Here is a 23,412-nt window from a genome sequence, read left to right as displayed (position 1 = left end):
CTAAAAGTACATTTCAAGTAGCTGCAAAAGTGAAACACTAATGGAATGTAAAGCTAATCTAAATATGCTAATCCCCACCGCCTCCCTTCAAAAAAAAACCTTGATAAACATCGGCAGCAATCTACCCGCCATTGCTGTAGTTGCTGGCTGTGGAATGCTTTAGCCACAGGGGGTCCTGCAAATAATGACAGGCTTGTGTTGTATTAATGTAGAGTTATTGCTTTCCGATTGAGTGAGTACCCCCGTTTTCCTATCACCAATCCTCGTAACAACCATTTCTCTTTCAGTGTTTAAGCCCGAGGGCGGTAAATGCAATGGATGCCCCAAAATAGCCCCCTTTCTGCAGCCGTCTACCTGCTCTTAGTTAATTAATTTGAAGCCCCCCTCAGTAAAAAGGTGCTGCTGCTGCTGAAGCGCCCTGATACCCTGTTTTTCTCCTGCTATCGTCAACCAAAAGACATCCAATTAATATGCTAATAAGATGATAAATATTTATAGGAGCTTTAAATTATGCAGAAAGCTTTCATTTTATCCCAGTGTGAAATGCGTCACTCGGAGGACTTCAAAGCCGAGCATTGCTAACGAGGCGGCGGAAGATTTGCATACAGCTTTAATCAGCTGAATACTGATTATGCTTCATTATAGAGTGGAAGGAGGGGGGATAGGCCCAGCTGCACTTGTCATTTGTTTCAATGCAGCAAGAAAGAGGGTTAACTTATTTTTTTTCCACAAGTAGTGCCACTCTTGCGGGGGGGGAGAGAGAGAGAGAGAGAGAGAGTGAGAGAGAAAGCGAGAGAGGGAGAGCGGCAGTGCTATAAGAAAAGAAGTGAGAGGGAAAGAGGGCTGTTTGCCTAAACCCTGTTAGCTTTGCCTGTGCGTATCCCGGTGGTGTTCAGTGAACCGTGTGGCCGAGCAGAGCCACTGCTGCTATTGAACTCTGCACAGCGGCCAGTGGCGAGGAGGAGGGAAGTGGGAGGAGCAGAGTGCCGGACGCACAGTCGGGGGGGGGGGTTTGTCCGGCAGAGGCATTTTTTGCCCCCTGGCAACCATGCTTGAAACCACAGGTGGAGCTAAGACCGGTGAGTTTTTGTAGTGTCTCAGGTGTCCTGGAACTTTGCTTGATTTTCCCCACCTGATACTTCACATTTTTTTTGCGTAGCACTTATGGTGTTTTGGTCTACTTTGCATTTTCATCGTCATGCAGATTCTAAATGTATTAAAACAACAGTGTTAGGAGAGGATGATTCAACTGTCTCCCGTCTGCCTCTTGCAGATGTAAAAATGGAGCCACAAAGTGGTGACAGGAACACTGGTGAGTGACCTTGATTTTTTTTTGTGTGTGCCTGTTTTGCTCCTTGGTTGACATTCTCAACCCATGCAACAGGTTTCATAGTGGCATTGACATTTGCACACATCTTTAGAAACATTGTCAATTTGTCACACTTTGTTTGGGGGAGAAAAGCATCTTCATTTGCTACATTGTTGGTTGCTTATACTTGTTTTTGCTGAATGTTATGCCTTATGTTATGCTACTTTTCTGTTTTTCTACTATGTGTTGCATGATATTTCCAAACTTAATAAACAGTTTGCATGGCTCCATGATCAAATAAGGTCACTATGCAATTAGTTTGAATGTTTCTAGGTTGTTGTTAAAAGTTTAAACGGCCCCACATTTTTGAACTGTGCTCACCAGACATGTGCGCTTCTTTCCGCAGGAATCCAAATCAATGGATTGGACTTTCAGAGGCCGAACGTGCCGACCACTACTGCAATCACCAACGCTCACACACAAGCCCTCCTCCAACAGGTAACACACGCTGCTGACCTGAGCTTACTCTTGAAAAATGGAATCATCAATGATTCAGAGTGCAGTGGTGCAAGCGGGGATTTTGAGATGAACTTTAAAGGTGTGTGCTGCTAGTCTGCACCCCGGTATGCACACAGAGTTCATTTAAATGAGCCTCGGCTCCTCTGGCGTCGCCTGGCAACAAGGCAGATTAATCAAGCCGGTATGCTAATTAGCTGCTACCCGCCGTTGCCCGGAAACAGATGGCGGGGAATATGCAAATCTATGCAGAATTTTACATGCGCCGCATAACCGCTATTTTAATTAGCAATCATGGCGGCGCCTCCCTTCCCTCCCTTGTCTTAGAAGGCTGCGGCACTTTTTTTCTTCTTGTTTTTGAAGTGTTCACACTTCCTCTTTGAATTCAAATGCTCTCCCTCACACTCACAAAGTCACTCAGGTGGCTTTTTTCGGTTTCATATTCAGTATTTTCTGTAGATAACGTAGATCTGGTAATAATAACAATAATCTGATTTAACTTTATCTCAAATCCCCTCAGATGAAAACACGTATAAGCGCTCATTAAGTCAACAATGCTCATTTCTGCCTCTCCGCCTCCACTAGTCAAAGTCAGAAGACTCAAGCGCTCTTCCCACATCCGTCCAGCAGAGCGTGTTGCCTCAAACCCAGCTAATGTTGACTGGGGGACAGCTTGCAGGAGTAAGTGGCCTATTGCCTCATGTTTCCGCCAGTCTGGCAAAAGTGAGGACACTGTTGCCTGCACTGATTCTGTCGCTGCAAGGCCTCTGCCTCCTTTGCCTGTCTGCCTGTTCATCATTTATGATTGTTCAACTGTCTGTGAATGCAACCACATGTTGGCTCAGTGGTGTTTTTTTTTTCTTAACCTGTGCTCTCACATTTATAGCCTAGGCCATTTAGGTTTATAGATTATGAACATTTTTGATTTGACAGTGACGTAATTTCTTTCACTGCATGGCTCGTCTTCTCATCGGCCCGCCTGGCATCATTAAGCTTTGATACCTTTGTAAAGTTCCGAATGAAAGTGTATGCTGCCATTCATTACGTCAACGCATCCACTTCACTATCACCTGGATGCAAGAGCGCGTCCAACAGAGTGCTCTTAAATTCATAACAGAATCTTGCAGCGACCATTTCTACAGCCCTTTCCAGCAGTATCAACCACTGCAGTCCACTAGATTATTTTCTACCTCGTGAAGATGGACCAGAATGTTATTTTTATATTTTACAGTTACCTTTTTTCTGTTGCTGTAGTCCCCTCATGGATCTCATAATTTAACTTTACACATGTATCAAAGACATCTAGCAAATGTACAAACTCATCCATTGATGTGAATTGTACGGCATTCATTTCTTCTCTCTTGGTATAAACTCTGATGTTTCTCTTCCCCAGCTGACTCTGACCCCAGCACAGCAGCAGCTGTTGCTCCACCAGGCCCAGGCTCAGCTCCTGGCTGCTGCTGTGCAGCATTCAGCCAACCAGCAGAACGGCACCACTGGGGCCAGTATCTCAGCATCCGCAGCCACGCCCATCACCCAGCTACCCCTCTCACAACCCATCCAGATCTCTCCTGTAAGACTCAGGCTCTCTCAAACTGTTTTTTCTATTGAAGTCATGAAAAAAAAAATCAAAATTAAAGCCGTTTGTAATGCCCGTCTATAGTCAAAATTATCCCAAAAAGTCTTTGAGTTTATTCATTGGGACAGCAGAGGCCACTATTTGTGTTGTCATCCCTATTACAATGCAATTATCAACTTATCCCTTGTTGATGATGTAAATTACAATATTTAAATGTGTCAGTCTCTTTCTAGAGCAAATACTATTTGTCTTTCAGCAGCTGCAGCAGCAGAATTTAAGTCTGCCCCAGTTTGTTCTAGTGCAGCCCGGCCACCCGATCGGCACGCCGCTGCAGCCGGCTCAGTTCATCATCTCGCAGACGCCGCAGCAGAGTAAGCAGAACAACACAGTTTAGACAACATGCAGAGGGGGGGGGGCAGTTTCACTGAGAATATTGGACTGTAAGAGAAGCTGCTTTTTATCACCTGCCCCCGTGTAGGCATATTGCAAGCCCAGAGTCTTCTAACTCAACTACCTCAGAGCCAAGCCAACCCACTGACGACTCACACGAGTATATCCCTTGCGACACAGGTTGGTGCTGCGTTCTCAATGTGCTGTAATTCTTGACACCCTGTCAAATCTAATTGGTGTTTTTGTAACCTGCAGCCTGCGACTCCAACCCGCACCACAGCGACCACGCCCCTTCAGTCGCTTCCCCACAGTCAGACGCCACCCAAACGCTTGGATACGCCTGTTTTGGAGGAGCCAAGTGATCTGGAGGAATTGGAACAGTTTGCCAAGACCTTCAAACAGAGGCGGATCAAATTGGGCTTTACACAGGTGAGAATCTGATCGATTGAACAAAATGGTTCTGTCATTTGGAAGTGCTCAGCATTGGGTCAGGTATTTAGATGTCGGTTCTTGGGCTGCAGCTATCGATTATTTCAGTAATCGAGTAATCTATCAATTAATATGTTCGATAAATCGAGTAATCAAATAAAACGCACTTCCTAGCCTCAACCTGTCTTTCAGGGAAAATAGTTAAAATAAACAAGGATTTTTCAAATTACCTGTATTCTTTCTTCTTATAAAGGCACAAATTGCACTTTTACAACGACAGCATCGCAATATATTACTTTAAAAAAAGATAAGTTAATAAGGGAAAAAAAATGCAGTGTAGCCAGATGAACATGAAAAAGGTATATATAACTAATACAATAAAAAATCTTTGAAGTCTTAAAGAACCAAACTAAACAATAAGACTACTTAATAAATTAATAAAGTATGTTAAGTCACAACGTACTTAACAATTTAACATATGCATATTTGAAAAGGTATTTATTGGAAGACGGTTGTTTAATTTTCCACACATACAAATCATTTGCTTTAACATACAAACTGTAGATTCTAACATGTCCTCAAATGTGTTTGAGTCAAATATTCATTATGCAAGTCACACATATAAGGTAGCGTTTGCAGCCAAAATAGGCCTTTACCTTGTTTCTGCTGGTTTGCTGCTTTTACACATAAACTAAAGGATGTTTTCTGGTAATGTGCTCTATTATTGATGTAGTGCTGTTGAAAAATTCTAGCTCTTTGACAGTGCAAACGTTTCACCACAATGTGGGTCTTTTTAACTTTTAAATGATCGCAAAACATTTTGACATTTTCTTTAGTTTTCTCTCTCGTCCACTTTGTCGTTTTTCTGGGCTCTGTCTTTTTCGGCACTCCGCTGGTTTCCCCCTACCATGCCCACACACACACACACACACACACACACAGTCCACATCACTGATGAAAAGGTGCACCGGTCTCATGTGGATTTTTATTTGAGTCCTGTGTAAACAATGTCCGCTTATTTTACTCATTAAACGACTCATCAAAGCAACAAAATACAAATTGATGCTTTTTTTTCTAAAGAAGTTAATCTATTTACTATTTACTCCAATATTCGATTAGTTAATTAATCGAACAATAAATGAAAATGAACCTGATAACTGTGCCTCGATAAATCGCCATGTACCTGCGTTGTTACGGGCTACAAGAACGGTCACTCTTTGCATCAGTTTGAGCAGATGCGGGCGTTTGTACTACATGCACCACATAAATGCTATTAATGATGGTAAAACTTAATAACAAATTAAAATGATTAAAAAAATGTTGATAAAATTATGGAACCACCAGTGTTAGCTAGCTAACTAGCCTAAATGCTAACTTGAAAACAAGAGACATTAACGTCTTTCCCCATTAAGAAACGTCATACCCCAATATAAACTTGGATAAACACATTACTGTCTAAACTACTGAGATACAGTATTCACATTGGACATAAAGGCTGTGCTCTCTTTGCACAAAGTGATCGATATATACTCCAGTGTTGAGTTGAAACAGGCGGAGGTGCTGCAGAAAACCCAAAGTGAAACAAAGTGATCACCCAATTTGCATTTATTAAAAAAAACATTCTGAAACATTTATAAATTAAAATAGAAGTAGATAAACCTATATAAACACACAAATAAAAATAATATGGCTCTTATGAAGCCATAACAATATTTAATGTTTCTTCTGAAAGTATCGTAAAGAAATGTCAATCGTTATAATTAAGTTTTTAGCCATTTTATTTATTTTGGGTTGTGTATATTTAAGGGTACACCACCCCTTCCTTAACAAAGATGGAACCTATTTTATTGCTTTTGGTTGTGATTTTTATTCAAATGCTAAATTTTGCGAACAGACGAAGTATATATATTTTTTCATTTTCATTATTTTGTTTTAATTGAACTTAGATATTGAGATATATTCAAATTACAATGTTAAAAAATATGAGAAATAGAAGTGTATTTACATTATTATTATTATTATTATTATTATGTATGACTATTGCATTAATGGTTAACTTGGTCTGAAAAAGTTTTTGACAATAATATCGTTTTAACTGCAATAGTTTGTAGGTCAACATATCGCCAAGCAAAATTTGTTATCGGCCCGGGCCTACTCAAAAGGGCGTACTTATACTAAGCTGATGATGCCTAAAGGCCAACATTTGACTAATTGTTTAGTTTGACTAATGTCAGTGTATAGATCTGCGCCCAGTCAATGCACATACATATTTACGTATGCGACGTCGCAGAGTCAGAAAATGACTGTAATGCGACCAATCCATGCTGATTCTTAATGAAAGTTGACACATTTCATACTAGAAACAAAATGCAAAACCTAAAATGATCCTAAAGTCAAACCCAGAGCACGCTTGCTCAACCGTGACTACATTTGTGTGCGCAATATAGACGTGTCTTTTAATTTGGCCACATTGCACAAAATAATCAGCATAGTTTGAAATAAGATTGAAAACAATCCAAAACAGCTGAATAAAAGCAATGGGACAAGTAGATGGCAGCATGAGAGGGATGAGGAATTGCACCGGAGCCTAGATGTGTACGAATGGCCTTGTGCGAGTACACCAGGGCTATTCAACTGGTGGCTGGGGAGCTAAATACCAGAGGTGTGGACTCGAGTCACATGACTTGGACTCGAGTCAGACTCGAGTCATGAATTTGATGACTTTAGACTCGACTTGACAAAATGTAAAGAGACTTGCAACTCGACTTAGACTTTAACATCAATGACTTGTGACTTCACTTGGACTTGAGCCTTTTGACTTGACATGACTTGCTACTTTCCCCAAAACCCAAAGATTAAAAAGTTTTTTGGGAGCGCTCCGTATCTTTCATTTACTACGTCTGTGTCTATCAGCGTGTTGTTCCTGTCAGCGTGTGTGCTCTCAGTACAACAGCCAATCAAATTAGATCTATGTCGTTTTCATCACACAGCCTTCATCCAATTAAATTGCAGGACAACCACCTTACAAGAGTTGTCAAACAACGCGGCAGTGAGAAACAATTATGCAAAAGTTGGTTTCATTCGGGTATTAAAACTACGACTTGGTCAACAAAAACGAATTGCCGTATGCAAATCACGCAGTTCGAATATTACAGGCGGAGACGCAACAACTTCCAACTTCGTTCGACATTTGAAGTTGCACAAAGAAGGGTAAGTTTTGAATGTAATCTAACGTTTATTGGCTAAGTAACATGACTTTTATTTGCTGTGTAGTTAAATCAGTGAGGCTGCAAACTCACTGCTAACGTTATAACCATAGACATCTTCTAAGGGTACGCAGCATGGAGCGCTACTGCCTACTGGCGCAGACGAGACGCGGGGCCGCCATCTTGGAGTGGTGATCCGCTCCACTCATTGCAATTCATTTGGCAGGAACAATGAACTGTCAGCGCATTTAATTCATCTTACCTCACTGAATACCACTGATTTTCACCCGCTTTTTTGTCATACGTGTAGCTATGATAAAGGACACATGTTTTATTATTCATAGTTTGCTTAACAGTAATAGAATATTCTTATATGCTATAAGTGAGCAGACGTCCGAGATCAAAACTGGGAATATAATCCCAGAGAGGGGGGGAAAAAACGGTCAGCTATTTTTAACAGTAATAGAATATTCTTATATGCTATAAGTGAGCAGACGTCCGAGATCAAAACTGGGAATATAATCCCAGAGAGGGGGGAAAAAAACGGTCAGCTATTTTTAAATTGAAGAAACAATATGATTAGGTTATACATACATGCTACATAAACAATGTATGAATACATTAGATATCTATATATCTTAGGGACCTATAGACTGTATCTCTGTTGCTGCAGCAGCAGAGAGTTTATTCTGTCTTGACATTTTGTATTGATATTTTGTATTACATTCTTCCCTTAAATGTTTACAGTGATTGTTTTATATGTATTTTTTATCTATGTCGCTTTGGATAAAAGCGTCTGCCAAATAATTAAACATAAACATATATAAACACTTGAAAGTCTTTATATCAGCTAAAACCACCAATCTGTTTCACTGGATTCAGAATAAAACCAAATGCTGTCTAACTCAACAATGTTAGTATTTGAATATTGTTACTTGAAGACTTATTCCTGGTTACAATTATACTGTTAAGAAAGTATTGTCTTATACTTTGCCTAAAATGAGAATGCATCATAATCAGTGACGGCTGGTGAATTTTGTTTTAGGTGGGGCTGAAAGTTTGTAAACCAAACCCCTGTAGGGGCGTCATCCTCCCCCAGAAGATTTCTTCGTGATTTTCACATACAAATATTGAAGATCTTTGCTCCTTCTCAACTCTGTGCTAATGTTATTTTCATAAAATACAACCAATAGTATGTTAATGTTTGTTTTTGCAAATGTGTTTATTCTGTAAAGGAATGAATAAAATGTTTAAAAATTTTTAAACTATTAAAATGACTGGTTAATAGTGCTATTATGAATTGCGATGTCAGCACTATTTTTTTTCCTGCAATTTCAAATGCACTTGTTTTAATAAATAAATACAGCATTTTAAAAGCATACACAATCTGTGTAAAAATATTAGTCTGTGGTTAAAAGGACTTGAAAGGACTCGAAACTCAAAATGCAGGACTTGGGACTTGACTTGAGACTTTCTAGTCTTGACTTTGGACTTGACTCGGGACTTGCCTGTCTTGACTCGGGACTTGACTCGAGACTTGAGGGCAAAGACTTGAGACTTACTTGTGACTTGCAAAGCAATGACTTGGTCCCACCTCTGCATACAGTACTTTGGATCCTGCACCAGGCCCTCAGACTGGAGCTGTCCTATCTAAGTCTCAAACTGTGTGCAATGTTACAGTGGCCAAAAATATTAAAAAATATGCTTGTTAAGTAAAACATCTACCTTGTTTTTATTGAATATTCAGGCCCACTATGCTACTTTATTCTAATGTTGGTCATCATGGTGGTGCCTGGAAAGCCAAGTTTTTTCTGACATTGTACTTGTTGAAAAAAGTTTGAGAACCAGTGGATTAGATGTAACATATTCATTCTGATCCTGTTGCATGAAATCTGATTATGGTGCAATATCAACATTCAAAATATGTGTAATGGAACAACCTTTATTTTTTCTCTTGGTAGTTCCTAAATTTTCCCAATAGAGAACTCTTGGAAATTTGCACCCCCAGAAGATTTATTTGTGATTTTCACATACAAATATTGAAGATCTTTGCTCCTTCTCAACTCTGTGCTAATATTCTTTTCACAAAATACAACCAATAGTACGTTAATGTTAAATCTTACTCGTGAAAAGTAATCCCCCGATTCCTATTTTCAACAGTCCGCTCATTTAAGTAGGAAAACGCTGAACACCAGCCCGGCATCTTTGTGTTCTACCTGTCAACTGTCAGTTTAGGCTGCTCGCCGGCTCCTCATCACCACTTCAAGATGGCGGCCAAATTGCTCGCATACAGCAACCAATGCTGCGTCTACTTGTAAGATGTCTATGGTTATAACATCATTGCAAACACGGCAATCTGTTGCGTCCACTGCAGTTCGCTACCTTATTCATACTTTTTGTCAAGTGATTTTTTTTTAAGCAGGGTTGCATGAGGTACCTACACATAACGTTACGTTAGTCAATGTATCACACACAGTAACGTAACGTTAGACGGCGGTCAGCAGCACCGCGTATTTTAGCCACCTACAAAAAGACAAACATAGTCAAATAAGGGTCAGTTAAAATGTATACTATATTAAGAATATGTGTACATATTACATAGGGCCCTGACATCTAAAAAGTACAACTCTGTTCATTGTTATGTTCATGTATTTATGTTTTTCATGTGTACGCACACATCAACACACATACAGTATGAGATGAGATAAGGTAAGAACAGGATATAATCTGCTGTGGAACTAGTTACAATGCAATATGCCATGGAATTACAATGTTAACACTTTTGTACAAATAAGTACAGTTGCACTTGTTTTTGCAAATGTGTTTATTCTGTAAAGGAATGAGTTAAATGTTTAAAATTGTTTAAACTATTAAAATGACTGGTTAATAGTGCTATTATGAATTGCAATGTCAGCACTATTTTTTTTCTTGCAATTTCAAATGCACTTGTTTTATTAAATAAATACAGCGTTTTAAAAGCATACACAATCTGTGTAAAAATATTAGTCTGTGGTTAAAAAGACTTGAAAGGACTCAAAATGCAGGACTTGGGACTTGACTTGAGACTTTCCAGTCTTGACTTTGGACTTGACTCTGGACTTGCCTGTCTTGACTCGGGACTTGACTCGAGACTTGAGGGCAAAGACTTGAGACTTACTTGTGACTTGCAAAGCAATGACTTGGTCCCACCTCTGCTAAATACAGCCCTGGAATGACACCATACTGGCCTCTGAGTTCAGGTCAAAACTTGGGAGACAAACATTTTTGCAGAAAATTCCTAAAAACACTAGAGTGCTGGACCATTTTAAACGCATCGGCAGATCCTTTCATTGACATTTTAACCTAGCTAAAAACACTTAAAACGCTGGGGTCCAAACTTTTGATTTACATACAGTAACCGAAGCGGTCCTCAAGGCACCCCTTTAAGTTCCCCCCGCCCCCCCATTTGGCTGTTACACATTTTTTACGTAATATGATTTATGTAGCTAATGTGTTGCTGTCGCTTGTTTACTTCAGATGCAGTCAGTAGTCATTTGTTCAACATCTAAAGTTATACTAGTGGTGTTCCTCGAGGTTCCATTTTAGGTCCTCTTTTTCGTCATTTGGGCTATTAAACTGGTGGCCCGCAATTTTAGTTAAAAAAAACTTGTCAGAAACTCACTTTTGCAGCAGATTCTTAAAAACACTTTAGTGCTGTCAAACAGATAATCTTTGACTCGCTTTGTTTGAAGAAGGTCCTCAAACAGCAGAGCACTCCTGTAACTCTAAAAATAATAAATAAAACAAAATCAAATTTCTTCAGTAGAGGATGCTGGTTCTCCTGAATTTACAAAGTAAAACTGATAGTAAAGGGAGAAGTCTGGCCCCCCGGTCCTTAGCTTTCTGGAAATGTAGCCCCCAAAACAATTTGTTGAATATCCCTGGAGTACATCATTACGTTCCTCTTTCTTATGTTCCAGGGAGATGTTGGCCTGGCCATGGGTAAGCTGTATGGAAATGACTTCAGCCAAACTACTATCTCTCGCTTCGAGGCCTTGAATCTGAGCTTTAAGAACATGTGCAAACTCAAGCCGTTGCTGGAGAAGTGGCTCAATGATGCAGGTTTGTCCCTGAGCCTCCTTATAATGTTGTTTAACGGTGAAACTTGTCGCAAGCCAGACGACTTTACCTCCCTCTCCTTCTTTTTCGTCGGTGCTGTTTGTGCAGACAACCTGACTTCTGACCAGGCGCTGTCCAGCCCCCTCGGCTCTTCAAACATAACCATCGAGGGGATCAACCGCAGACGGAAGAAGAGGACCAGTATTGAGACAAACATCCGTGTGGCCTTAGAAAAGAGCTTTCTGGAGGTGAGAAACCAGTTGTATCAGCAACACACTGACCTCACGCTTAGAGTAGATGTGTGCGGTCACGACTGACCTGTGCTGACAAGTACTCTCCGGCGTCTTTGCCCTCTTCAAGCAGAACCAAAAACCTACCTCTGAAGAGATCACCATGATCGCCGACCAGCTCAACATGGAGAAGGAGGTAATTCGGGTCTGGTTCTGCAATCGCCGGCAGAAAGAGAAGAGAATCAACCCGCCTAGCGCTGGCAGCATCAGCGGGTGTGGTACCCCCATCAAAACTATCTTTTCACCCAGTAGCACATTGGTAAGGAAACACACACACCGACATAAGGGGAACTAATGCAAAGTGTCCCAAAACTGTGACATCATTTCAAATGTCTGAATGACTACATGTCCCATACCTGTCATTATTTGCATTTAAAAAAGGGACATCTTAAGGGAGTTTACAGAAAGTGGCACAATTTGCATCCTAAGTATTTACACGTTTTGCCTGTTCTTTCAACTTCATGAAAAATATTACCGGTGGTTATACTATAGCTCATAGAAAAAGTTTAATTCTAACTGTTAAGTTCCTTAAAACTTTTGTCTGCCTGCACCTGAAAAAGCTGAGAAGGTGGTAGAGGACGCTTTGTCAGCTCAACTCCAGTAGATTTTGTTGAGTTTATTTCATACCACATCTATTACAGGAGCTTTTTAGGAAAGGTTGATAACCCTAAACTAAAGAGGAATAACATCAAACACTACCAGCAGTAAACACTCAATGTTTAGTAAATAACAATAAATGTACATCGTATTAACATCCAACTGTATCTTAGTACCAACAATAGTAATTTACATAACATCTGTCCCTGCGGTCTCATTACAATTGCATTCCTGTAGTCCTGTTCATTGCATCTGCATCAAACGACTGAATTCTGTACAAATTATTTCTTTATATCTTATGCATGTCACATAATATCAAGAATCAAACATTCATACTTGCATCAATGCCATAAATATATTTTCTTCGTCATTAGTATCAGTTTTGAAAGATGTACCAGTACAGTATTGGTATCAAAGTCTTAAAATATGTATCAGTGGTGCATTTTAGCTTTGAGAATCATTATGTTTACATTTGCCAAACTTGACAGACCAATAACCATGTAACCAGATATAAAATGCATTGCAAAATAATGTGGCTGTCCCATGCAATACAATTAATTTAAGTCCTAGTAGAATGGAAAAACAAGTTGACTTTGTATGCTTAATTGTGTTTTATTGTATCCATTGAACCATATTCAATTGTATTTCCACAAAATATGTGAAAATACCGTCTAAACATCACAAAATGCCCCAATTTCAGACGGCCCCTTTAAATATTCTGCTCCGAATGTCTGATTCAGGTTCGGATGACATCACGATGGGAACGCTTCTGCGCTCTGACCATATCAGCAGATCAGTCATACCGGAAATATGCGAAAATTGGAAAAATATGTGCTGCCTTTCATTCACAATCCCTAAATAAGACATGAACACTTACGTTTTTCTTTTTTTATGCATTCTAATTTGTAAATAAATAATTACATACAAAGTCAGCTAATAATTTGGTCAATGGCAGCTCCCTATTCTGCCCACAAAGCTCTCTAAATAACAATCCAAAACCTGACAACAATACTCTATTTCCATATCATGACCTGAATTATTATTAGCAATATTGTTATTATAAGTGCTACCCAGTGTTGGGACTAACACGTTACTGTAACGCCGTTATTTTCAGTGGTAACTAGTAATCTAATGCGTTATTTTTTATATTCAGTAACTCAGTTACCGTTACTACATGATGCGTTACTGCGTTATTTTACGTTATTTTTTATGTAGTATCGGCTAGAAACAGAAGATCTGAGTGTGTTTTATTGGAGCGCTGCGGTGTCGTCCTTCTGTGTCACAAGGAAAAGAAAAGGCATGCTTTGTGTGGGTGGGGGCTCCCAGACCGTAGTTGAGGGGCGCAGCAGGGGAGACGTCCTATGTACTTCGGGGCTAACAACCTTCACTTTACCCGGAAGTGGGTCTTTACAGCTGAGGGTGAATGACGAGGCCAGCGGTTTGTTGCAACTTTGTGACTTTATTGGAAGCAGCCGTCCACCAAGCTAGAGCACCTGCATGCACTCACTGTTGCCGCACCCTCACCTCTCTCGCCCACTCACTCACTGACCTCCCACACCTCACATGTTCCATCCATCCATTTTCTACCGCTTATTCCCTTCGGGGTCGCGGGGGGTCGCTGGAGCCTATCTCAGCTACAATCGGGCGGAAGGCGGGGTGCACCCTGGACAAGTCGCCACCTCATCGCAGCACCTCACATGTTGTCATATCTTAAAGGGCCACACACACACATACGCTACTCTCATAACAACTAACAAGACATCATGGCGAAGCCAGAAGTCGAGTTTCTTAACTCTACTTTTGTTTTGTCGAGCACAAAGAAAATAACATTTTAGTTAAATGTAAGTTGTCTTGGATCAAAGATCCTATCTACTTAAAGTTAAAGTGCCATTACGTATGTTGCAGCTATTTTAAAATAGTTTTGTCAATTTGTTTTGGCCTGAAATAAATTGGCCTTTTGAAACATATCTTTGTCTTTGTGTGTTGTATGTAGACCACATTGCTTTTTGAGTTCAGTGATGCAAATGCATGTCAAGTTGATCAACAGATTGTATTATTCTCCAGTGCAATAACAATCAATCAATCAATCAATCAATGTTTATTTATATAGCCCTAAATCACTAGTGTCTCAAAGGGCTGTACAAGCCACAACGACATCCTCGGTGTCGAGTGGGTCTGATATAATATTGTGAAAGTCCAACACATCAGCGAAAGTCCAGTCCATGGTGGGGCCAGCGGGAACCATCCCGAGTGGAGACGGGTCAGCAGCGTAGAGATGTCCCCATCTGATGGACAGGCTAGCGGTCCACCCCGGAGCAGAGTAGAAAAGAAAAGAAAAGAAACGGCAGATCAACTGGTCTAAAAAGGGAGTCTATTTAAAGGCTAGAGTATACAAATGAGTTTTAAGATGAGACTTAAATGCTTCTACTGAGGTAGTATCTCTAACTTTTACCGGGAGGGCATTCCATAGTATTGGAGCCCGAATAGAAAACGCTCTATAGCCCGCAGACTTTTTTTGGGCTCTGGGAATCACTAATAAGCCGGAGTTCTTTGAACGCAGATTTCTTGCCGGGACATATGGTACAATACAATCGTCAAGATAGGCAGGAGCTTGACCGTGTAGTATTTTATACGTAAGTAGTAAAACCTTAAAGTCGCATCTTAGGTGCACAGGAAGCCAGTGCAAGTGAGCCAGTATAGGCGTAATATGATCAAACTTTCTTGTTTTTGTCAAAAGTCTAGCAGCCGCATTTTGTACCATCTGTAATCTTTTAATGCTAGACATAGGGAGGCCCGAAAATAATACGTTACAGTAATCGAGACGAGATGTAACGAACGCATGGATAATGATCTCAGCATCGCTTGTGGACAAAATGGAACGAATTTTAGCGATATTACGGAGATGAAAGAAGGCCGTTTTAGTAACACTCTTAATGTGTGACTCAAACGAGAGAGTTGGGTCGAAGATAATACCCAGAGTCTTTACCGAGTCGCCTTGTTTAATTGTTTGGTTGTCAAATGTTAAGGTGGTATTATTAAATAGATGTTGGTGTTGAGCAGGACCGATAATCAGCATTTCCGTTTTCTTAGCGTTGAGTTGCAAAAAGTTAGCGGACATCCATTGTTTAATTTCATTAAGACACGCCTCCAGCTGACTACAATCCGGCGTGTTGGTCAGCTTTAGGGGCATGTAGAGTTGGGTGTCATCAGCATAACAGTGAAAGCTAACACCGTATTTGCGTATAATGTCACCTAGCGGCAGCATGTAAATACTAAAGAGTGCAGGACCAAGAACTGAACCCTGGGGAACTCCGCACGTTACCTTAACATAGTCCGAGGTCACATTGTTATGGGAGACACACTGCATCCTGTCAGTAAGATAAGAGTTAAACCAAGACAAGGCTAAGTCTGACATCCCAATACGCGTTTTGATACGCTCTAATAAAATATTATGATCAACAGTATCAAAAGCGGCGCTAAGATCAAGAAGCAGCAACATAGATGAAGCATCAGAATCCATCGTCAGCAATAGATCATTAGTCATTTTTGCGAGGGCTGTCTCCGTAGAGTGATTTGCCCTGAAACCGGATTGAAAAGGTTCACAGAGATTGTTAGTCACTAAGTGTTCATTTAGCTGCTGTGCGACAATTTTTTCGAGAATTTTCGAGATAAACGGTAGGTGGGACACCGGCCGGTAGTTCACCATGAGGTCAGGATCGAGGTTAGGTCTTTTGAGTAGAGGATGAATAACCGCTTTTTTGAATGTTAGAGGAACAGTACCAGAGGAAAGTGATAGGTTTATAATATTTAACACTGATGGACCTAATAAAACAAAAAGCTCCTTGATAAGTTTCCCAGGAATTGGGTCAAGTAAACATGTTGTTTGTTTTGTCCCATTTACACATTTTAACAATTCCTCCAATGTTATTTCATCAAAGAGAGAGAAACTATTTTGGAGGGCAATGTCCGTCGTATATACAGTCATATTTGTGTTAATAGAACCCAGTTGTGGCTGGGATGCGTTGTCTTTAATCTCTTTTCTGATGAGTTCAATTTTCTTATTAAAGAAATTCAAAAAGTCATCTGCTGAGTGGGTGGAGCTACTGGGAGGAGTCCCTTGTTGGGTTAGCGATGCTACTGTACTAAACAAAAATTTAGGATCATTTTTGTTGAGGTGGATGAGATTTGAGTAATATTTAGCTTTAGCTGAGGTAAGCATGCGTTTATAAGTTATTAAACTATCACTCCATGCTTGATGGAAAACCTCAAGTTTAGTCGCACGCCATTTGCGTTCCAGCTTTCTACATGATAATTTCTGGGCTTTAGTTTCTTCTGTAAACCATGGGGTACGCCTTTTAGGGGCCCTTTTTAGCTTTAGCGGTGCTACAATATCAATGGTGTCGCGCAGGGCGTCGTTAAAGTTGTTAGTGAGGTTATCAATAGAGCCCACATAATTTGGGAAAGGTGCCATTACTGAAGGCAGTAGGTCAGTAAGAGTCGTCGTTGTGGCAGTATTAATGTTGCGGCTGCTATAGTAGTTATTATTATTATTATTAGTTTGTTGACAATGAGTCCGAACTTCGAATTTTATAAGGTAATGATCGGACATTACTTTAGTGTACGGGAGTATCGTAACTTTAGAGGTGGTGACACCCCTGACAAGCACTAGATCTATCGTATTACCGTTGCGATGCGTGGGTTCATTTATTATTTGTGTAAGACCACAGCTATCAATTATAGTCTGGAGCGCCACGCATGGAGGGTCCGATGGGGTATTCATATGGATGTTAAAGTCTCCCATTATGATTATATTGTCGGCGTGCGTCACTAGATCAGCAACGAACTCTGAAAATTCATTGATAAAGTCCGAATAGGGCCCAGGGGGGCGGTAGATGACAGCCAGGTGGAGAGGCAGCGGTGTGACAAACCTCATAGTGAGCACCTCAAACGAGTTATATTTATTATTTAGGTCCGAGGTAAGGCTAAAGTTTTTGTTGTATATTAGTGCAACACCCCCACCCCTTTTAATGGGGCGGGCAATATGCGTTCCCGCATAGCCAGGAGGAGACGCCTCACCCAGCGCAAAAAATTCGTCTGGTTTGAGCCAGGTCTCGGCTAAACCAACGACATCAAGATTGTTGTCTCTGATGACTTCATTAACTAATAACGTTTTGGAAGACAATGACCTTATGTTTAAAAAGCCCATATTATAGGTAGTGGGCTGTTTTGAGGAGTTTTTGTTGAAAGTATCCGTAGTAGCAATATTAATAATGTTACGTTTATTATGCATAGTGCACTTTAAATAATTTCGACCATATCTAGGAATTGATATGACAGGAATTTTTAGATTGTTTGCCACCTCAGTAAAATGCATGTCCACCTCTGACGCAGAAAAAACATTATGTGAGTTGTATATTATTCTAGAAGAATTGCTATGTGTGCAGGGATTATCCAGCCTGGCGCTGGCTAGTTCTAGCTTAACAGACTCCTTATTAGCGCTTCTTTGTGGATTAGCATTTAGCTTTTTCTTTAGCCCCGCTAACAACAAAGCATTTAGCTTTGTTGTTAGCCCCGCCCGACACCCCCGCTTCTGCTTCCGAGCGCACCGCTTACGTCTCTTTCGCTGACCGTCTCCGCTGGTAGTCGACGCCGCTGCTTCAAAGGCCACTGCTGGATGTAGCTCGCGAAGAATTCCCAAGCTAGCGAGCAGGTCCATCGTACACGCATCTATCAGCCCAAAATGGCCCGATCTCTCCACATCCAGAATTGTAAGTCGGTCGTAAGTGATCACGGTGATAACAGTACTGAAACGAAGGCTAAAAGGGCATTAATGGGAGCTGTCACGCCAAATTTCTTCCCTCTACAAAAACCTTCCCTCCCCCATTTACTTCCGGGTCTGCGTCCAAGAAAATCACAAAGTTGCCGGGGGTCCTTAGCCTGCGCGCAACTGTCCTGTTTCGCGCCATTACAAAAAAAAAACAATAATCGATTTCTTCAGATTCCAGCAGCTGTCAAAGACGAAGTATCCTTCCAGCGACGGGCAGTCATAGACGAAGTGCTATCGATCGCTGTCAATGACGTAAGAGGAAACATGACCACGGAAGTAAATGGGGGAGGGAAGGTTTTTGTAGAGGGAAGAAATTTGGCGTGACATAGCCTTAAAAAAATAAAAGAAGTAACTAAATAGTTACTTTTCACAGTAACGCATTACTTTTTGGTGTAAGTAAATGAGTTAGTAACTGAGTTACTTTTTAAATAAGGTAACCAGTAACTAACTAGTTACTGGTTTTCAGTAACTAACCCAACACTGGTGCTAACTTAGACAAACTATTTTTTTAGCGGTGCATTGTTAACAGAGAAGTAACTAGCTTATGCTTAGCATATGTTCACCTACATTGTTTTGGTTTGAGTATTTTTCATATACAAAATGTATAAAAGTGGCCCTCGCAACCTTCATTTTTCTCCTTGTGGCCCTCGCTGGAAAATGTTTGGACACCTGTGCTGTACAGTAGTGGATTGTTTTATTATGTTCGTAATTTGTATTTCTTGCACTTAATAATAGTGCTACATGCTGCGATAGTGGTTCACTAAAGCTGGTTCTGTTTAGCACAGCTTCTAAAACTTGTAGCTCGTCCTCCTTATGTTTAGGCTAAAAAAAATAAGTTTTGGTTTTTAATTTTTCCCAAAGTAATCGTTGTTGGCTCTCACAAAGTGGGCACGATTGGCATTGTTGTTGCTGGAGACGGGATCTGTGGTTGCACCTCTGTCACTGCAAGACCAGCAATACTTTTAAGACGCCACTAGGCGACAGTGTTGCTCTGCAAACTCCTTCGTGTTGCCTCAATAGTCTGACTCTGAGGCAAACTTGGCGTGATGTCTTTTGTGAACAAAATCTGCTCAACTTTGGAGGTTCTATTGCAGTTATTCTGTTTCCATAACCACTGCTGATTTATGTGCGGTTTTCCTTTTTTGAAGGTGGCCAGCACGGCTATAAACACGCCCACCACGTTGACTGTCAACTCAATAATGCCTCTTACCAGCACCAGCGTCTCCGGTTTAACCTTCACAGGTATGTTGTCAAGTTAAAAAAAAACATTAATACCCCAAACCCTAATGGCCACCTTCTTTCTAAGGCGCAACAATTGGGGCCACGAACACTGCATCCGTCATCTCCACCACACCCGTAATTTCCACGGTAACCAGCTCTCCATCTCTAAGCCCGTCCCTCACGACCAGTCATTCCACCATCGCAGCGACGAATAGAATCGGTACTCAGGCGCAGGCCATCGTCACCCAGGCACCGACATCCATAGGCACCGCCACCTTCGGGTCGGGCCAGGTGATGGTGGCCGGTCCGGGGCTGTCGGCAGCGCTTCAGGGGGTCACCCAATTGCCCACAAGCGCGAGCTTCGCCGCCATGGCTGCCGCGGCTGGGCTAGGCCCCGGACTGATGGCCTCCTCCCAGTTCACTCCAGGGTAAGTACTAGCCACAACAATTAAAAGATCACCTCAGCTGTGTTCTTCCATTGTTAATGTCAGTGATGACCTGCATAATCTGGTGTGTGTTTCCAGTGGTGCCCTGCTGAGTCTGGCTCCCGGTGGCCTCGGCAGCACTCTGAGTCCTGCCCTCATCCAAGGTGTGTATCATCGCAGCCGTTACTGTACAATCTTCATCAATGCAAGAATGAGACAACAAACAAAGCACAAGCCTGTTAACATTCATTATCTACATTTATTTAAGCCCCTCCACTGGTGTCTACTTTGAGGGTCGGTTAATAATTGAATAAATGAATAAAATATCAAATCAATTAACGTTTACAAGTGAGACGTTTCTGAATATTTACATCACATGAAGGAAAAAGGACATTCCACCACAGTGTTAAAATAAATCTATTCCCTTGCATAATGAAAGCTCATTTAAAACCCCCTTCAGGACACATTTTTAACTCCTAATACCCTTGCTCGGATTTTTTATGTGTGTCTGGTGGTGTTTTTGCCTACCACCATAAGTTTAATCACCTCATTAAAATGACATCTCTACCATCCTGCCTCATTAAAAATACAGAATCAATGAATATGTAAATCCAGAGAAAAGGTCAGCTGTTGGACACGAGCTGTCTCCAGCTTCAGGGCAAAGAACGTTTGTACTTCAATATTGCTCTCTAATAAAAGCATGTAGTTGACAAACTATTTGTGATGGAGCAACGTTTTAATGCTCTGATAAATAAAACCTAGGATAAGCATAAGAGACATTTGATTGTTCTTAGAGCCGTGCAGCCAGTAAGCTTAAACTTTATAAAATGTATAATTTGAAATATTACACTACAGCTGACATCTTAATAAACATGCGCATACCTTAACCTTGGCGGGTCACACAAAAAAAGACGCCAGGTGCTCTCTGCAGTTGTCAACTAATAAGTATAGATGGACTATACGTGTACATTTTGTCTTAAAAGTAATAATTGGACTTTATTAGAAAATCATTGCAATTGAATAATCAACTTTAATTGTATGATAATTCAACAATATCCGACAAAATAACCAATGTTTTTCAAATTCAATGACTGAATAACTGAAGGCTCAACGTATTCTTAAACACAATTCAGTCAAAAATGTGTATTTTTCTATTGAGCTATTTAAATGCACAGATTATTGCATTTTTTAACAAAATTTAATCATAAGTTTCAAGATGCTATGTGTACAAGATAATTCAAGTTTTGCGCTCCTTAAAGGATTAAATGTCTTAAACACATGTATCCAGCAAGTTTGTCGATTTTTGCCAGACATGGGCTTTCTTAGCTTGGCTCTGAACACCACGCCATCATGCAATCCTCACACAAACATGCTGCTCTTCATGTTTCCATCACCAACACTTGGCTTAAAAATATATTTTGGTGTTGGCCTTACTGGTGCGTTAACATTACACACATGCATCTTGTCCACTGATGTTGATGCCGTGTCAGGAATAATGAGCACCTACGAAAAGTTGTCGCAAAATTATGAAAATGTGATTTAATGGGATAGGACTGCAACAATTAATCGAGGGGAAAAATATACGATTTATATTCTGTTGCTGTGATTTTAATTGGTTTTAATTGTATTGTGTTTATTAAATTATGCACACTTGTTAAGTGCAATTTTAAAAGGAAATTGTACTTTTAACAACGAATTATGGCAATATTACCGTATTTTTCGGACTATAAGTCGCAGTTTTTTTCATAGTTTGGCCGGGGGTGCGACTTATGTGTGAAATTATTAACACATTACCTTAAAATATCAAATAATATTATTTAGCTCATTCACGTAAGAGACTAGACGTATAAGATTTCATGGGATTTAACGATTAGGAGTGACAGATTGGTAAACGTATAGCATGTTCTATATGTTATAGTTATTTGAATGACTCTTACCATAATATGTTACGTTAACATACCAGGCACGTTCTCAGTTGGTTATTTATGCCTCATATAACGTACACTTATTCAGCCTGTTGTTCACTATTCTTTATTTATTTTAAATTGCCTTTCAAATGTCTATTCTCGGTGTTGGGTTTTATCAAACAAATTTCCCCCAAAAATGAGACTTATACTCCAGTGCGACTTATATATGTTTTTTCCTTCTTTATTATGCATTTTCGGCCGGTGCGATTTATACTCCGGAGCGACTTATACTCCGAAAAATACGGTACTTAAATTTGGCCGACGATAGAACTTTTAATACTATCGTTATCAGTGTTTCCCATAAACTGCCAAGATACCTGTGGTGGTGGGGGCGTGGCTATGGGCGTGGTCACCATGACATTATCGAGTAATTTGCATAATTTACTACAATTATGATTTTCTCTAAAAAGGCTCAAAAAATGTATACTTGCTAATTAATAACAGTTTTGTTTTAAACGTACGTCCATCCATCCATCCATCCATTTTACACTATGAATACACAAAAGATAACTACTACAGTATCAAATTAGTATTAGTATCTGAAGCACCGTCTCCACGTGTGTTTATTGACAACAGGGTTATAACCTGGACACGTTAGCTCGTCGGTATGGTAACAGGTGACTGTTACTGCGTGCGTCTGCCCCGGCCCCTGAGTCAAACAGCGAGCAGCGGTGTTAATGAAGCAGCGTCAGGCTGCTCACCGTCAGTGAAACGCTCGGTGAAATCGCGGGTTAACGTTAAATATATGACGAGCCGCGAGCGATGCAGCTATAACCTATCTCACCTGGTAGAGCACCCGCTGCGGCGGCGACCCAGTTCGATCCCACCTGACTGTCGCTTTGTTCCGCAACAATCCCCCCTCTCACCCCCTCTCCCCCTCCCCCGTCTCTCTCCAGCTGTCCTTTCAAAATAAATGCATTCAAATCCCGAAAATAAAAATTAAGAAAATCCGGGTCGTGGCGTGCGTAATTCTTTCGTGGCGGGCCGCCACAAATAAATGAATGTGTGGGAAACACTGGTTATATTGTGCTAATACATGTTGATGATACATTCTAGCTGTGTACACAAATTTGACAGCGACAAACTAAGGCATCTTCAACGCAATGTAGCGCTAGTGGCTAACGTCCTTCCATAGTGCAAAAGCACTTCTACGTCAACAATCTTCTCGCCTCATAGCAAAAAAACAGTTTCTTACAAATATCATTCCAGGAGGACGAGGAATAGCTAAACATGTTACACTACACACCGTAGAACTGAAAGCTTTTGGTCTTGAATGTAAACATGATGGTCAAATTGATACAAATATCGACAGTAACTATACCAAGTAGTATAGTATTAGGTTGATACCATAGTGGTTAGATCAGGGGTCACCAACCTTTTTGAAACCAAGAGCTACTTCTTGGGTACTGATTAATGCGAAGGGCTACCAGTTTGATACACACTTAAATAAATTGCCAGAAATAGCCAATTTGCTCAATTGACCTTTAACTCTATGTTATTATTAATAATTAATGATATTTACACTTAATTGAACGGTTTAAAAGAGGAGAAAACACGA

The 23,412-nt window shown here is 40.5% G+C and overlaps 1 protein-coding gene across 12 annotated transcripts in view; it reads left to right on the top strand.

Annotated features, from left to right (window-relative positions):
- The window catches only part of pou2f1b (POU class 2 homeobox 1b), a 46,429-nt gene that overhangs the window by 14,685 nt on the left and 8,332 nt on the right, over nucleotides 1–23,412 (top strand). For 3 of the 12 annotated variants that reach the window (XM_062068907.1, XM_062068904.1, XM_062068905.1), the window contains 13 exons: nucleotides 1,274–1,312; nucleotides 1,716–1,807; nucleotides 2,411–2,506; nucleotides 3,219–3,398; nucleotides 3,661–3,775; nucleotides 3,883–3,974; nucleotides 4,050–4,223; nucleotides 11,389–11,530; nucleotides 11,627–11,775; nucleotides 11,888–12,076; nucleotides 19,390–19,483; nucleotides 19,548–19,890; nucleotides 19,987–20,051. In XM_062068907.1, the coding sequence (XP_061924891.1) occupies nucleotides 1,274–1,312; nucleotides 1,716–1,807; nucleotides 2,411–2,506; nucleotides 3,219–3,398; nucleotides 3,661–3,775; nucleotides 3,883–3,974; nucleotides 4,050–4,223; nucleotides 11,389–11,530; nucleotides 11,627–11,775; nucleotides 11,888–12,076; nucleotides 19,390–19,483; nucleotides 19,548–19,890; nucleotides 19,987–20,051 (1,770 nt within the window). The remainder of the gene's footprint in view (nucleotides 1–1,273; nucleotides 1,313–1,715; nucleotides 1,808–2,410; nucleotides 2,507–3,218; nucleotides 3,399–3,660; nucleotides 3,776–3,882; nucleotides 3,975–4,049; nucleotides 4,224–11,388; nucleotides 11,531–11,626; nucleotides 11,776–11,887; nucleotides 12,077–19,389; nucleotides 19,484–19,547; nucleotides 19,891–19,986; nucleotides 20,052–23,412) is intronic. The other 9 variants (XM_062068914.1, XM_062068912.1, XM_062068906.1 and 6 more) reach the window with 8 other exon arrangements.

The sequence above is a fragment of the Entelurus aequoreus genome, linkage group LG14 (assembly GCF_033978785.1).
Source record: "Entelurus aequoreus isolate RoL-2023_Sb linkage group LG14, RoL_Eaeq_v1.1, whole genome shotgun sequence".
Lineage (NCBI taxonomy): Eukaryota > Metazoa > Chordata > Actinopteri > Syngnathiformes > Syngnathidae > Entelurus > Entelurus aequoreus.
This window is presented reverse-complemented; position numbering and strand designations above follow the sequence as displayed.